This window comes from Moesziomyces antarcticus, assembly GCF_000747765.1.
Source record: "Moesziomyces antarcticus DNA, scaffold: scaffold_v10001, strain JCM 10317, whole genome shotgun sequence".
NCBI classification, from domain to species: domain Eukaryota; kingdom Fungi; phylum Basidiomycota; class Ustilaginomycetes; order Ustilaginales; family Ustilaginaceae; genus Moesziomyces; species Moesziomyces antarcticus.
Genome location: NW_014639009.1, coordinates 1,372,719 through 1,384,774, shown reverse-complemented (window position 1 = coordinate 1,384,774; position 12,056 = coordinate 1,372,719). Strand labels below are relative to the sequence as shown.

At 59.7% G+C, this 12,056-nt stretch overlaps 3 protein-coding genes across 3 annotated transcripts; 2 read left to right on the top strand and 1 right to left on the bottom strand.

Annotated features, from left to right (window-relative positions):
• Nucleotides 1-106: 106 nt before the first annotated feature.
• On the top strand, nucleotides 107-516 carry PAN0_001d0494 (DASH complex, subunit Dad4; the record flags this gene model as incomplete). Its single annotated transcript, XM_014804109.1, has 3 exons — nucleotides 107-121; nucleotides 202-345; nucleotides 436-516. 3 exons carry the CDS (start codon nucleotides 107-109, stop codon nucleotides 514-516), a joined length of 240 nt encoding a protein of 79 aa, XP_014659595.1.
• A 1,244-nt stretch (nucleotides 517-1,760) lies between these two features.
• Nucleotides 1,761-3,305, top strand: PAN0_001d0493 (vitamin H transporter; the record flags this gene model as incomplete). Its single annotated transcript, XM_014804108.1, has 1 exon — nucleotides 1,761-3,305. One exon carries the CDS (start codon nucleotides 1,761-1,763, stop codon nucleotides 3,303-3,305), a length of 1,545 nt encoding a protein of 514 aa, XP_014659594.1.
• Nucleotides 3,306-3,606: 301 nt separating this feature from the next.
• On the bottom strand, nucleotides 3,607-11,764 carry PAN0_001c0492 (cysteine proteinase; the record flags this gene model as incomplete). The annotated part of the gene is made up of 6 exons (XM_014804107.1): nucleotides 3,607-7,466; nucleotides 7,556-7,693; nucleotides 7,747-7,966; nucleotides 8,133-8,154; nucleotides 8,326-8,398; nucleotides 8,554-11,764. The coding sequence occupies 6 exons, from the start codon at nucleotides 11,762-11,764 to the stop codon at nucleotides 3,607-3,609; spliced, it is 7,524 nt and encodes a 2,507-aa protein (XP_014659593.1).
• Between the last annotated feature and the right edge of the window lie 292 nt (nucleotides 11,765-12,056).

Sequence of the window (12,056 nt, the reverse complement as noted above, 5' to 3'; positions counted from 1 at the left end):
CTCCGCAGCGGGAAAAGTTACACAGCCAGCCAACACAATTTGAATCGCGACAGATACGATGATCACGACCACCATATCACCACCGTCATAATCACCAGATCGCATCATGGAGAATCCACACGTGAGTTCAACGCGCCAGAAAGGAGGACTACACCGCGAAGCCGAGCTGACGAGATGTGAAATGTGGATGCGCCATTGCAGGAGGAGAGGCAATCGCTGCTTCTGGAGCGAATCACCAAGAGCGTTCACCGCCTCAACGAAGCGCTGCAGGAGCTCGACCGATCCGTAGTCGAGATCAACAACCACAACCAGGCCGTCATCATCGTGTCGGATCTTTCGGAAGCCGTAAGTCGTGGTCGCACATGCACATCCGTCGGTGAGAGCGGCATCGCTGACCTTTTCCTGCTCGTCCCCTTCTCCCATCGCTTCGAACAGTACCGTCGCAATGCAGCATTCAACCTGTACAACATGGACGCTCATGCCGAAGACGTGCAAGGAAAGAGCTCACTCGAGTAAACCCCAACGATTCGACTTGTTCGTCGCCCAGCATCGGTTGCACCATCCTCGGCTTCGTTCATCAGCCCCTCTCCCACCCGACTCGCTATGTCAGCTCGTCAGACAGACGAAGATGCATGGCCTACGCCCTTGTATTTGTACCGGCCTTTCTGCCTCCAACCGTTCACGAAACGTGCGCTTCCTCGCACGCCGTCGCTCGTTCCTGATGAATGAACTATACCCACAAACATTTGCGCTTCAGTCTGCAAGCTCATGCAGGGACTGATCGTAGATAGAGCCTGCGAACCTATCTGCATCATGACCCCCATCGGCGGAATCAGCAATGCTTGCCCACCCAAACCGGCCTGCGAGATAGAAGAGGGAGGCTAGGCTATTCACGGCAAAAGCCGGTATCTGTTAGATTTGCAATTATCTCGGCTCGCCCGACTTTCCGCCCCGGCACAACTCTGATTGGCCCACCGGCCTGCCGAGGCAGTTTGTTATCATGGCCCAGCCGAGATAAGGAGGACGGTTGCATCGGACGTTTGCACCTTCGAAACCTTCCAACGAGGGTCCGACTTTGCAACTTGACCGAAATCACACCGGTCACTGCGCCAAAGTCGGACGAGCTTATCGGCAGCCGTTCCGAACAAGTGGATCTGTCGGCCGCAGAGCAGCGGTGGATCCAGAAAGGGCCGCAATAGAGTGCCTTCGTGTCTGTATGGGTTTTAGGAAGGACGCCACGCGAAACGCAGAAAAGCTTCGAAGAAGGCGAATTGCTCAGCAGAGCGGGTCTGTCTTGAGCCGCTTTGCCAGGGAGGGAGGTGGCGGTGGATTTGGTCGCTGATGGATTTGAGTGGCATCTTTGGTCCTAAAGCCGATGACAGCCTGCGGTACGGCCCCTAATTCGCCCTCCGAATTCGCCGACGCAGTAGTGTGCGAATTCGCCGCCACCTCTCCTTCGCCTCCCACGCGGCACGGGGGACGCAAAAGATAAGACAAGAAGAACTGTCAAGCGAGCTCGGGGCGGCCACAGATGCCCAACGGCACTAGCTCATTGGATGCAGGCGAGCCTATCGAAATCACGCATGGATCTCTCCGCATGGTGTCCACTCTAACGCGTGCTTCGCTATGCAGGGACCAAAGCTCGTGGTCTTGCGGCAGCGTAGTCTAGCGTCGTGTCCACCACATATAAGTCAGCGTCTTGTAGCGATCGTTCAGAAGACCGTCAAGCCTGTCCATCCCTCCAACGACCAGTCGCCACCATGCAGATCTCGAAGTCCCCCTCGGTCGAGGCGGCGGACGACGCCAAGCTCGATGCATACGTCGGCGAAGTCAGCTCGACGCCCTACGTCTCGTCCGCCGACGGCGAGAACGCCAAGGCGCAGGCGCTCGACATCGATGCTTCGACCATCACTCCGGAAGAGCTCAAACAAGTGCTGCGCAAGATCGATCTCGTCATCATGCCCCTCCTGTGCGTCGCGGTCCTGCTGCAATTCCTCGACAAGACTTCGCTCAACTATGCCTCGCTCCTTGGCCTCAAGAAGGACACCAATCTCAAGGGGCAGGAGTACTCGTGGCTCGGCTCCTTCTTCTACGTCGGCTACCTCGTCGCCACCCCCATCCACGGATTCTTCCTCCAAAAGATGCGCCTCCCGCGTTACGTCGCCATCTGCATCGTCCTCTGGGCCATCTCGCTCGGCGCACACGCAGCTTGCAAGAACTATGGCCAGCTCTTGGCAGCACGCTTCTTCCTCGGTGTATTTGAAGGGTCCCTCACAACGGCCAACATTCTCCTCACTGGTCGATTCTACACCCAGCAGGAGCAGGTCACACGCACTTCGATCTGGTTCGCCAACAACGGTTGGGCACAGATCCTCGGCGGAGGCATTTCGTACGCTCTCCAGGTGCAGAAGCCCTCCAAGCTCAAGGTGTGGCAGCAGATGTACCTGATCCTGGCCGGCGTCGCACTGGCATTCGGTATCGTGGTGTGGTTCTTCATGCCCGACTCGCCCGCTACGATCCGATACCTCAACGAGCGCGAGCGCCAGGTGGCCGTGCACCGCATTAAGCAGAACAAGTCCGGTATCCACGACTCCAAGTGGAAGTGGGACCAGCTCAAGGAAGCCGTGCTCGACCCACGTATCTACCTCTTTTTCCTGGTCGTTTTCACCGCCAACGTCGCTAACGGTGGTGTCTCCAACTTTGGCTCCGAGATCATCAAGCAATTCGGCTACAACTCCAAGACTACAGCGCTTCTCGGCATGGCACCAGGCGCGTTGGAGGTCGTCGCAGTTTACTTCGGCGCTTGGCTCGCCTTCGCCACTGGCACCCGTGTCATCCCCGGTGTCCTCATGTACATGCTCGCCGTCGTCGGAGGCACCATGATGATCGCTATCCCGGCTCATGCCAAGGCCGCTCGCTTTACCGGCTATGTGATCGTGTATTGCTACCCCGTCGCTAGCCCTTTCTTTTACAGCTGGCTCAGTTCCAGCGTGTCCGGAACGTCCAAGAGGATCGTCTTCAACACCGTTCTCCAAGTCGGATACTCGGTGGGCAACCTCGTGGGTCCCCAGACCTACCGAGCCAAGGATGCACCAGACTACGTGCCTGCCAAGATCACGCTCATCGCCATGTTCGGAGCGGCAGCCGTGTGCTTGACCGCCATCGGTTCCGTCCACTACTTGTGGAACAAGCAGAACGGTCTGCTCGCCAAACCTACCGAGGCCGAGGCAGGCGCACAAGACGACCACGAGGACCTCACGGATCTCACAGACAAGCAGCGTACGACCTTCAGATACCCCTACTAGAGCACACGCAATCGATTCTTTTGCAACGGATTTGAATTGAGCGCTTGAGGTGACGAGACCATGATGATCATGACGGATGACAAGGTGCGGAAATTGGAAGCGCAAAGTGACAGCTGCAGCTGCACACGCCCGCTGCGGGACCCGCATGGAAGGCCTGAGCGGCAACCGCAATTGTGCGGAGATGAACCCACGCTCGGGCCTCGTTCAGCTGATTCAACCCACTCAGTGATGAGGTAGCGGCAGCTCACAAGTGCGCACAGTCAAGCGAAGATGCATTGCGGGCAAGACTTCATTTCGTACTCTACACGGTGGCTGCAATGCGGAGCGCAACACGGACCGGTGCAGCGATAGTCTGAACGTACGTCACGTCCTGATGCTCCGTCCATGCCTCCATGTCAACATCGACCCTCCAGGCGCTGTGTTTGTCACTCCACGATTCGGATCCTTCCTCAAGGTCGACCGGGCTGATCGAGATCCATGGCGTCGCGGTGCAGTCGTACCTGATGCGATCGATCGTGCACTCTTTGATCTTGTCTTTGCCCTCGCATAGCACGAGGAAGCCGATTGTGGTCGCCGCGTCAACCAAGCACGAGAAGACCACGTCCGAGCTCGACTGTCTCGAAGTCCTGCGTGACGATGGCGGTCGTGGACTCGCGGGCGTGAGTTTGGGTTCGGTGATTGCGACGGGCATCTCGCGAAGCGGAGCCATGGTGCGGGAGGTGAGACAGCGTTTCAGCGTCGTCACCGCATCGTGCGGACTCAGACGTACGCGCTTAAGTTCGTTGTCGTCCACGCGCTGGTCGCTGCCTTGGCTGTTCCTCCACGGCAACCACGACTTAGCAGCACCGCCCTTCCGCTCCGTCGGGAGGATGAACGTCCAAGACGCGAGGATTAGCACGCCAAACACCACAAGCGTCTGCAGCTGATCGATCAGCCCGAGCATTGTGTCCACCACGTCGACTCGGCCTCGCTTGATCTTCGGTCTCGGTCGGCCTGCAACAGCGCGAGGGCTTCCTGTGGCGCCAGTGACAGCGCCTTGCATCAGGGCAAAGAATCCGTTGATCACCGCGAGTGACAAGAGCACCGCTCGCGAGTCTGACGGGACCTCCGGCACAAGCCTGTCAGTCGCGGACTGCGCAATGAGCGATGTCTCGCTGGCGCTGTCGTCACACGTGCTGACAGAGCGTGTGGAATGACGACGCTGGTGAGAAGGTCGACGAGAGACCGACGAGCGGCGCTTCTTCAGCCCGTCATCCATCGAGCTGCTCGCCGAAATGGTAACCAGACTGATACCTTCTGGAGTCATGAAGTGCATCTTGGAGCCGAGCATCGCCACGCCGACGCCTGTCGACGGAACCATCTGCACGGGCGCCACCGTCAGCACCTCCCACGATCCTGCCTCGAGTGTCGTGCCAAGCAGACCGCTGTTCTCTTCTGAGAATTGTCCGGACAGTAACCAGATTTTGCCTGATCGAAAGCTTCGCACCGCCACTCGCTGTTCAGGCATCTGCAAGAGTTGCCCAACGTTGAGCGCGTCGAACGTCGATGCGCCCGCACCTCGCAGGTTCCACAGTCCCAATGTGGCGCTCTTGGTGGTCTCGTGCCAGACGCCGAGCTTGAGCGCAGGTCCTGCGCCGTCGCCGATGAGATCTTCAAAAGCGGCGTTGGAGAGAAGATGGCCTTTCTCCTGCACCCGGACTCGCTCGCTCTGGCAGCTCAGCTTGGCTGGAGCCGCCAGCGCGCGCATGGACGCGCTCGTCGGCGCATCTGCTCGGTCTGAAACCCACAGCTTGGCATCCGTAAAGGCTCGGAAGGAAGCGTGGTATCCTGTGAAGTCCTGCCGAGAGGCAGCCTCGATGTGGCAGTGAGCCAGCATGTCTGCATCGCATACGTGCTCTGGAAGCAGGAGCGCGTTGTACACGTTGTGCGCCAGGTGATGTCGGTGCGCATCGGGAATGTTGGGGAAGAAGTCATCGGTGCATCGGATGGTCATGCCTTGGCCGTGCAGCGTCCTCGCGGTATTCGTCAGTGCGGGCGTGAAGGCCATCGAGTGAATCACTCCGCCCGAACCAAAGTAGCGTGCAGCTGCGCCCTCCATGGCTTCGAACATGGCTTTGCCAAGCTTTCCGCCACCTGGCATGATGGCGTTGCTTCCTTTGGTGAGCGGCTCGGTCGGAGCTTGCGCCCACTCCCACTCGGCCTGGGCATCGATCTTGACATAGTCGATGCCGCTGGAGCGGAGCGAGTGGAAGGCTTTGTCCCAGAACAGGTGCATATCGAGCTCGGTGGCGGGCACCCACCATTTCCGATCGGCGTGGCGATAAGGGTCCTGGATACACATGGACCTGAGCGGCGAACTCAGACTTGATGCAATGCTTCCATCGGGATTGATGCCGTCCCAATATCCCGCCAACGTCATCCAGCATCCCACGGAACGAATCGACGGAAATCGGTCTCGAATGTAGCCGACGTACGATACCAGAACGGGCTGGCTGCCATCTTGAGGATGCACGGCATCGCCCACGTCCAGCATCGTCGGGTCCATATCGAAGCTGCTCAGCCGACCTCGATGGTCTTGCGCGTGCAGCACGTCCTGCCAGCCGTCATCGATGAGCAGAGAGGTGATGAAGCCAGGTCCAGTCCTCTTCTCGGCAGCCTCGAGCGCAGCCACGACCTCCGAGAGGTACGGACGACGTTCGTGGTTCTGCATCGCCTCCCAGGTGCAAAAGCCAAGACCCGCCTTGGGCTGTCCGGAGCCTGGCGGGCTGTCCGCGAGAATGGTGCGGTCCTCGTGGATCGTCGAGGCATCGTCCGAGTCGCTGATACTTTGCGTGTCGTCTGTGGACAGGAGTTGGGAATCTTCCATGCCCTGGGTGGTGATCGTGCCCTCGACGGCAGTCGAATCCGAGTAAAAGGAGATGTCGACGCACTCGGGCTCCGAATAAATCTTCGTGTCCGCAGAGACCACGTCAATACTTGCTGCGAGAGGCGCTTCGACGTCGAGGGCCTTGGCAGCAGACCAAGGCAGGCCGAGAGGCTCATACCCGCAGGTTCTCAGCAGCCTCGCCGCGTGGGAGCGACACGCTTTGATGGTACTTTCCAGCTGCGTAGAGGCACCGAGCGCGAGCGCGACCTTGACTTGGACATGCGGCGAAGCGACCTCGATCTGAAAGGTGGCCTTGTTGTTGCTGCTTGAAGAGCGGACGAATCTAGGCGGCAGCACGGTGTCGTCAAAGACGGGCATCAGGACAAGCACCTCGCCCGCGGCCGCCTTGTTGAGCTCGAGCACCAACAGGCCTGCTGCAAAGTCGGGAGAGACTTCGTGCAGAGATTGAAAGCGCCTGGATGTACACCATGTCGATTTGGTGCGCTCGATTACCAGGCCCGACTGAACATCGCTCGCATCAATGTCGAAAGAGAGACTCGTCGCAGAAGCGCTGCGACCGGGTGTAAGAGTGGCTAGCTCGACGGAGTGGTCGTGCTCCTGGAAAGCGCTGAGTTCGAGCCGGGTGCCACGGTGAGGCAGCACGAGCTGTCGAATGGCCGGAGGAAAAGTATCGGAGGAGGGCAGACGAATGCGACCGTCGGTGGAGGGCGAGCCGAGCCAGTCAATCTGACCGTCCAGATGTACGATTCGATAGGTGAAGTTGAACACACCCTCGCTTGCGGCGGGGAGGCATTGCACGCGGGCGGCAAACGAGTAGCCCGTCGCACGATCCAAGGCGGCCCGGACGGGAAGGAGAGGATACGCGTTCCACGCGACGGGTCGCGAAGTAGACTCGGAGCTGTTCTGCGATACTGGCAGATTCGTCCACAGCTCCAGACGAGCAGCGCCATTAGCTAGCGAGGCCACATACTCGTCCACGGGGTATTGTGCAGCGAAGTTGAGACCATCGCCGCAGACTTGGTCTAGAGAGACGGAGCGGAAAGAGCCCAGCGCAGGCTGGAAGATAGGTGCGGAACGCATCGTGAAAGCCGATCGCAGGCCAGCAGATGGCGCTTCGACGACAATACCAACAAAGATGCGCGAACAGGGAGATCGAGGAGAAGAAGGTGTCGGAGGGGGCTCAAGCGTGTCCGTGGTAGACACATCTATATACCATTCGCCAAGAGAGGGTTCACCGGAGTGCGTAGAGTGCGGGGTGGACAGAGAGCCCCAGACTCGGTGCAGGAGGAATGGAGCAACAGGCAAGCCAGGGGCCAGCGTTGGGAGCAACAGCACATCCAAAGGCACGACAGCCACAAAATACCCTCGCATTGCCCGCTGTCAGTCTCAGGAACGCGAAACTTTTGCGAGCCGAGGCGGCGATCGGACAAGATCAAGAGGTCCGCCAGCCACATAGGTTTGCGATGGCGTTGAGTCGAGGCGCTTGGCGCCATCGATGCTGCTGATAGGAATCAAGTGCTCGGGTGCATCTGCAGTTGCACGAGTGATGCAGACCACTGCATGCCTCTGCAGGCTTGACAGGTCTAGTGGTGCGGACGCTAAGCACCGCAGCGGAGCCTTTGCGAGCCAGCCACAGCGGGGTGTGGAATTGATGGTCCGTTCCTTCGCAGACACGTGGCGAAGGTCGGTCACTGTGGTCGCGTGCTGCAGCCGCCCACGCGCTGAGGAGGGCGGTAGCGATCGAGCGCTCGGCAACGGTGGTACAGCTCGGCGACTACAACACATCAACACACGCACACACACGCACGCGGCTATCGATTCCGACGCGTCCCTCCGCCGTCCCTCCGCCGTCCCTCCGCCAAATTGTCCGCGATCGATACTGCAATCCCTCACACCACTCTGTGCAAGGCTTGTGCTGGATTGCATGGCCTCAAACCTACAATCTGCATGGCCGAGGCGGGGCTCCAATTTGAGAGAAAGAAAAGTCCATTTCCCCCCGGAAGTCATGCCCGAGTTTGGACCCTGCTTTCCTCCGGACTTGATTGTCAGAGAGGTCATTTCTTTCGCGCTGGCGAGCACAGATGATTCATAGTGCATGGTCTGCCTCCTCAGCCAAACACATCATCCTCTCACCCTACCAAGCGCTCGGCTTGCACAAGACTTCGTCGCGCTCCTTGAGCGGTGGTGGTGGCGAAGGCAGCTGTGTCTATTGTACCATAAACAGCACGTGCATTCCATTTTGTTGTGCAAGGTCAACGCGATGACCCGTCCGCATGGGACCTTTCGATGTGCCAACATGGCTCATCGTTTCTGCAGGTACCCGTCACTGCCGATATTCCTGGCTTCAGGTCTGCTTCCGACCGAATCCGAACGTCTTGCTGATCGTTCGAGTCGTTATGCTGGGTTTACGCGAGGGCGGCAGCCCATCTCCCGTTGCAGCCCCGCCTTCCGACGGCGAGCCTGCTGGCATCTGCTGCATCGAGTTGCGTTTCGACTGAGCCGCGGACGAGGCTGACGAGCTCGACGAGAACAGATTCGACAGCATCCCTTCCTTCTTTTCCGTCCCGGGCGACATTGGAGTGTAGCCCGAGGATGCCCTCCGCGCATTCCTTGTCTTGGCGTCTTTTTTCGACAGCAGTCTCTCCAGCGGCGCAAAGGAAGGTCCAGACGGTCCTTCCCGCTGCTGCGAAGCGATAGGGATCGTCGAAGCAGGACTGGGTCCCGAGTCAATGGCAGAGGGTGTTACCACCGTGTGCGCAGCGTGCCCAGCGTGCGTGGCCTCCTCGGGATCCGCGACCAAGCCACCGCCCAGCATAGGCTGACCAGGCGACGGCAAAGGGCCTTTCGTGCCCCAAGCAGCCTCGGAGAGTACACCTGGGGATGGGAAGCCTTCCGACGCAGCTCGAGCCCTACGATTCATGATGCCCCGCATCAAGTTATGCTCTCTCGCCTCGCGATTCGCGGCGGCATCCGCCTGGTTCCCGATCATCCGGCTGTACTTTGACTCGCTGGGCGACTCGGTCGTGCCTCGACTTGACAGCACTTCAGAGGCAGGCGTCGTCGTCATCGGGCCGTGACGCGCAGGCGAAGCATCGGCCTCGTGATCAGCGGCTTGTGAGCCAGGCAGAATCGCAGATCCAGTGAGTTCCGTCGACGGCGTGATGGAAGCAGATGCAGTCGTGATGCCTCGAGGAGCGCCCTCGTTGGCGCTCGTCGAGTGAGTCGAGACCGAGGCATTGTCAGGCGTCGTTCCCTCAACGTCGCCCAGACCGAGCTTGGTTGGATCCGCCGAAGCTGCGGATGCGGGTAACCCGGCCGTTCCGGCCGGTAGCGGGTCGACGGACGAGGTCGTCTTTGGCCTCCTCTTTGACTGGCTGCCTGCGCGTTTATCGCGGTTGCGGAACGAGCCGAACCAGCCATTCGCGCCTTGACCGGCTTCGGCGCCTGCCGAGCCACCCGCAGCTCCAGCAACCAGGGGGCTTCCCTCTGTCACCGAGTCGAGCCGCGATCGATTCGGCAGCGCTGCGCCGCCCGCCCTCTCGGGCGAGGGGACATGCTGGCGCGCATCCATCGGCTCCGTGGTCGTTGAGCCGGCCCGACCCCGGCCGTTCGTGCGTCCGTTCGTGGCCATCTTCTGCTGGATCGAAGCTTGGATGGCCGGATCGACGAGGCCGAGTCCATCAAAGTCGAGGTCGACTGCCTGATAGAACAGCACGTAAGCACTACCAAGGCCGGGTCGGTCTCCGTAGTATTTAGCGATCTCAGCTTCGTCGATGTACGTCACCACATCATCGTCGAATTGCACCCAGCGATCGCCAACCTTGACGACGGCGATGTAGTGGCCGTGGTGGGGTCCAGCTCCGATATGCACAACGATGGCGCAAAGCTCGTAGAGGCGGTCGGGGTCCTCTGCGTCGTCCGAGGTGTTGAAAAGCCTCAGTTCGAGCGGGAAAACGACGCGGTAGGCCAGCTTGACGTAGCGCTGGACGGTCTCTTCGTACTTGAAGCGTTTGAGGTGAAGCGCAAGTAAGTTGGGCAGCTTCTTGATCTTCATGCGCTTTTCCGCCTCTTGGAGTCCCGAGCAGGAGTCGCAGAAGAACTTGTTTCGCGACCGGAGCATCTCGGACGCGGAGAACTGGCGCAGGCACGAAGTCACGGAGGAGTTCTGCTCGATGTCGATCGAGAGGTCGAGGAAGCACTCGTCGCGCGAAGTGATGGTCTCGCACGTCAGGCATCGGGTCTCGTTGGTCAGAACGCCTTCAAAGAGCCGATGCACGCACGTCTTTCCGCTCGGCCCCACTTCCATGACGTTGTTTCTGCGATGCGCATCGACAGTCTTGTCCGACTCGGATCTGGCGTTGAGGTAGGGATTGCGGCTCTGCATCTTTACCTTGGTTCGCGCCTTGTCGGCGTCGATCAGGTCTTCGCCGACTTTGTTGAGCACAAAGTTGAGCATTTCGTGCGCGTCCTGGTGCATCGTGCTGTCGAAGAGCACGTTTTCGCGTTTGAGGGTGCCCAGGAACGCCTTGACCGCGTTGGAATCCACTGCAGGGAAGCCCAAGGCTAGCGTGCCCGTTGAGCTGGTAGATACGGAAAGAGTAGGAGGAGCTGCGCCGGCGGACGAGCTGGCCGCGATGGGAATCGCTTGGGCGGCGGCGGCAGCTGTGCTGCCGGCTTGGTTTGCTGCGATGTGGTTGCCGGCTCCACCCCTGCCAGCGATGCCACCTGCGGTCGAGGGACGACCGAGGATGGATGTCCTCCTTGCAACATTCGGTGGGTCTGCAGAGCCTAGAGACGGGGGAGAGGGTGTGATAGGGCTCGAGAGTGGCAAAGAGCCGGGAGCTGTGAGTCTCGTAGGCGACGAGAGCGACTTTTGATGGCCTGATTGCTGGATAACCTCGAACAGATCACGAAGGGCAGCAAAGAGGGTGTCTGCTGGCGGAATTCCATCGGCGGGCTCGGATGTTGAGTTGAGAGGTGTTGGGACTGCTGAGTTGACACTGTCATGATGGCTTCTTGGGTGATCCGGATCGGATTCGGAGCGGTCGCGGTGAGCGACGTTGTAACTCAGGACCGAGTCGCGAAAGGGGCGGCAAAAGTAGAGCGATTGGAGCATGGAGTTGACGTAGCAAGTGTTGCCAAAGTTTTCCATTCCGAGGAGATAGCCTCCACCTTCGGCGGCGTTGACCGGAATCTCGGAGGGCTTGCGAGAGATGACGGAAGACTGGGTGGTTGCCGAGGAGGAAGGGATGTAGCTGGTGCTGTGGAAAGAGTTGGACGAGGGAATCATGCCTCCGAACAATGGCACGGCCGGCACGGCTGGCTGTGTTGCGGCGAAGGGATTGGAGTTGAGGGGAGCACGCGCTGATGGCGGGCTCATGGCGGATGAGCCGGCCGAAGTTGGGGACGCGACGCTGCCGCCGATGGAAGAGCCGGGCGTTCCGATGGGCAAGGCATGGCTCGCTGGGGATGCCGAGGCTTGGTGTGAGCCTGGAGCGCTCGGTGCAGAAGTGGTGGAGGACGGGGCGGAGGACTGATTGACGCCCAAAAGACCTTTCCAGCTGAAGGACATGATGACCGAGGCACTTGCAGATGCAAGCTCGAAGTCGTGGAGTGTATGACGAGAGCGCCGACCACCGAAGCAGGTGAGGCTAGAGAGACTCGTACGAAACGGAAGCAGATTCTTCGATGATTCGGGACTCTACCGACGCATCTTGTCCATGGGAGCGGAGAGAGTGTGATGTGAGTGATTCGCAGGGCTTGCACCGCTGGGACGACTGGCTAAATGGCCTTGGCCCACGCCCAAGCAACACAAGCGAAGCAAAGACTCTACGGCCTCGCAGGTTTTGGCGCAGCGACCTAGG